Raw genomic sequence first — 2,524 nt, 5'->3', positions numbered from 1 at the left:
AAAAAAAAAAAAAAAAAGGAAAAAAAGAAAAGAAAGGTTGTATCGATTTGAATTGAAATTAAAAACAGCAGTGTGGATACTTATTTAATTACTTTTTTTTTTTTCAATGGAAGAATCACAATTTTTCATCCCGTTCCAATTGATCGAACGAGCTCGATCGAATTATCTCGATACGATTCTTCGAGAGGGAAGTTCGTTACAATCGTACAGATTGCAAATTTTATCAACGACAAAAAATAATCGGCGAAGAATGCGACCAAGAGGGTGTATACAAGCGTGTAAAAGTATAAAAAGTGTAGGCAAAACTCGATACTATACAGTAATAAATTGTTTTAATCTTTTCGAGCTGCTACAGAGACTTTCCACCGAGCGATGATCGTGTTAACCTCGGGTAATTGAACCCCTTCCTTCTCCTAGCCCCCATCCTTTCGCGTCTACTTTCTCGGATATCGTGTGTTTAGCTACCTTGCCTCGTCCCGCCTGTCGTCCCCGGGATAATCATCGTGGGAACGGGCCGCAAACTCGTTAATACGACGGAAGAACACGATTATTATTACAGTAGACAAAGGGACACGTCCATTGAAAAACGAGAATCGACGAGAACAGCGCCGGCTGAGTATTTAGGGAAGATTGGCCGAGTTCTTGGAAACTCGATGAAAACGTAATGAACGGACGAGGGAGAGAGAGAGAGAGAGGTCTGTGCTATTTTAAACGAGGAGATCGAGCCACGATTCTTTGTAGGGGCAACAGAATCGTGGAAAAGCCACAACAGGTGGAATCGAAAAAGTCGTTTTCAATCGAAATATTTCCTCCCCCTAATTTTTAACACATAGAACTTTGTAATTTTCGCAAGATTCCCTTAATTAATAATTGTCGAGAATTTTCTTCTCGAAATTTTACGCAATTTTTTTGATCAAAATCCTTCGACGATCCTTGTCTCCTTTTAATACGAAATCTCTTTTAGACCGCTGTACTTCATTACTAGGTACTCTCATTAATATTTTAATAATACGATTCATTGGTTGCAAGAATAATCTGCATCCGCATTATTTGTTTCCATTACATTGAGATTTTCGCTTGTCACGAACAGTTTGAATCTTTGTCGAGTAAGAATATAATTTCTGTTAAAATTTCTGCTCTAATTCGTTCCAATGTCGAAAAGAAAAATGGAAGAATCGTGTCTCAGCGAGTCATATAGCAGTCATATAGCGGACAACAACTTTTGGTCCAAATTATCTTGACCAATCACATCTTTATACAGAATGCTTTGAAGCATTAAATAAACTATTTTTGTATTATTTTCACAATTCCATAGTTTTATTACACCCTGTGGAATATCTTTCCACAAATACCTACGAACCACGATTGAGAACTTTTACTGTAATTCGTTCCAATGAAAAGAAAAATGGAAGAATTGTATCTCAGCGAGTCATATAGCAGTCATATAACAACTTTTCGCCCAAATTCTCCTGACTAACTTTGTACAGAATGCTTTAAATAAACCATTTTTGTATTACTTTCACAACAATTCCATAGTTTTATTATACTCTGTGGAATCTTTCCACAAATACCTACGAATCACGGCACGTTGTCGAATATCGGTGACATGGCGGTTAAGCTGATATCCCAATACAAATTTCAAGGAACAAAAAAGGAAAAAAATACACGAAATACTCACGATCTTGTGATGAAGATGTTGAAGCTCCCTCTCGGTGACCCGCCTCCGTGACAATTCGCGCTGCTCCCTCCTGTACTGGCTGTACTTGTAGAAAAGATACATGCCAGGAAGGGCGAGGACAACCAGGGGTTTCATAAGGCTGGCCCTTCCGCTCCCACCTCGGACACGAGGCTCTGGAGGCTCGTCAAGGTCCTCCAGTTGGCCGGCACCCTCGGCTGGCACGACCGGCATGATTAATTACCTTCCAACGGAAAATCGATATTAACGTGAGAAAATGAATTCAATCGCTGCGAATATATTTTCTCTTTCTTTAATCCGGACGTCCGTGCGCGTTTTCCCTTTTTTCTTTCTTTTTTTTGTTTGCGCGAAGACGTCCAAGGGGAAATCGTTTCGCTTCCCGCATTTAATTAATGACACCGAGATCCAATTATTGGCGCGGCCTGTTAAACAATACCCTGTAACGGCGCATTGTTCTTCATTCAGGATATCGAAACGACGCGGCCACCACCACTACTCCAATTGGCCGGAATGCACTTTAACGGAGAGACGACGAACCCTCCCCCCACCGGTGTGCCTCGCGAATGGATCATTTGTTCGGGACGGTTAATTAGTTCCCCTCTCTAGTTGCGAAACTCTCGTTTGTACCGGTAAAACGGAGTTAAACTTGGAAGAAGAGAAGTTGAAGCAAGTCGCAAGTGAAAAGAAGTCGGCGGTGGGATGGGCACGAGAAATTGTTCCGTACACAAGGAGCGGATAGGAATTTTTATATTTTCGTAAACTATTTCAATGTGCTGATAAAAGTTGAGCGGGGAGAAAGAGAGGGGAGGGGAGAGTTCTAGGTCAGTA

At 41.0% G+C, this 2,524-nt stretch overlaps 1 protein-coding gene across 6 annotated transcripts in view; it reads right to left on the bottom strand.

Moving 5' to 3' along the window:
- LOC102671125 (eukaryotic translation initiation factor 4 gamma-like) overlaps positions 1 to 2,524 on the bottom strand; it is a 32,914-nt gene that overhangs the window by 19,151 nt on the left and 11,239 nt on the right. For 5 of the 6 annotated variants that reach the window (XM_006615058.2, XM_031510146.1, XM_006615057.2 and 2 more), the window contains one exon: positions 1,679 to 1,919. The exons of the other annotated variant lie outside the window; for it this stretch is intronic. In XM_006615058.2, coding sequence (XP_006615121.1) covers positions 1,679 to 1,909 — 231 coding nt within the window. In that variant the 5' untranslated portion in view covers positions 1,910 to 1,919. The remainder of the gene's footprint in view (positions 1 to 1,678; positions 1,920 to 2,524) is intronic. 6 annotated transcript variants of the gene reach the window in all.

This window comes from Apis dorsata, unplaced genomic scaffold (genome assembly GCF_000469605.1).
Source record: "Apis dorsata unplaced genomic scaffold, Apis dorsata 1.3 scaffold_209, whole genome shotgun sequence".
NCBI classification, from domain to species: domain Eukaryota; kingdom Metazoa; phylum Arthropoda; class Insecta; order Hymenoptera; family Apidae; genus Apis; species Apis dorsata.
This window is presented reverse-complemented; position numbering and strand designations above follow the sequence as displayed.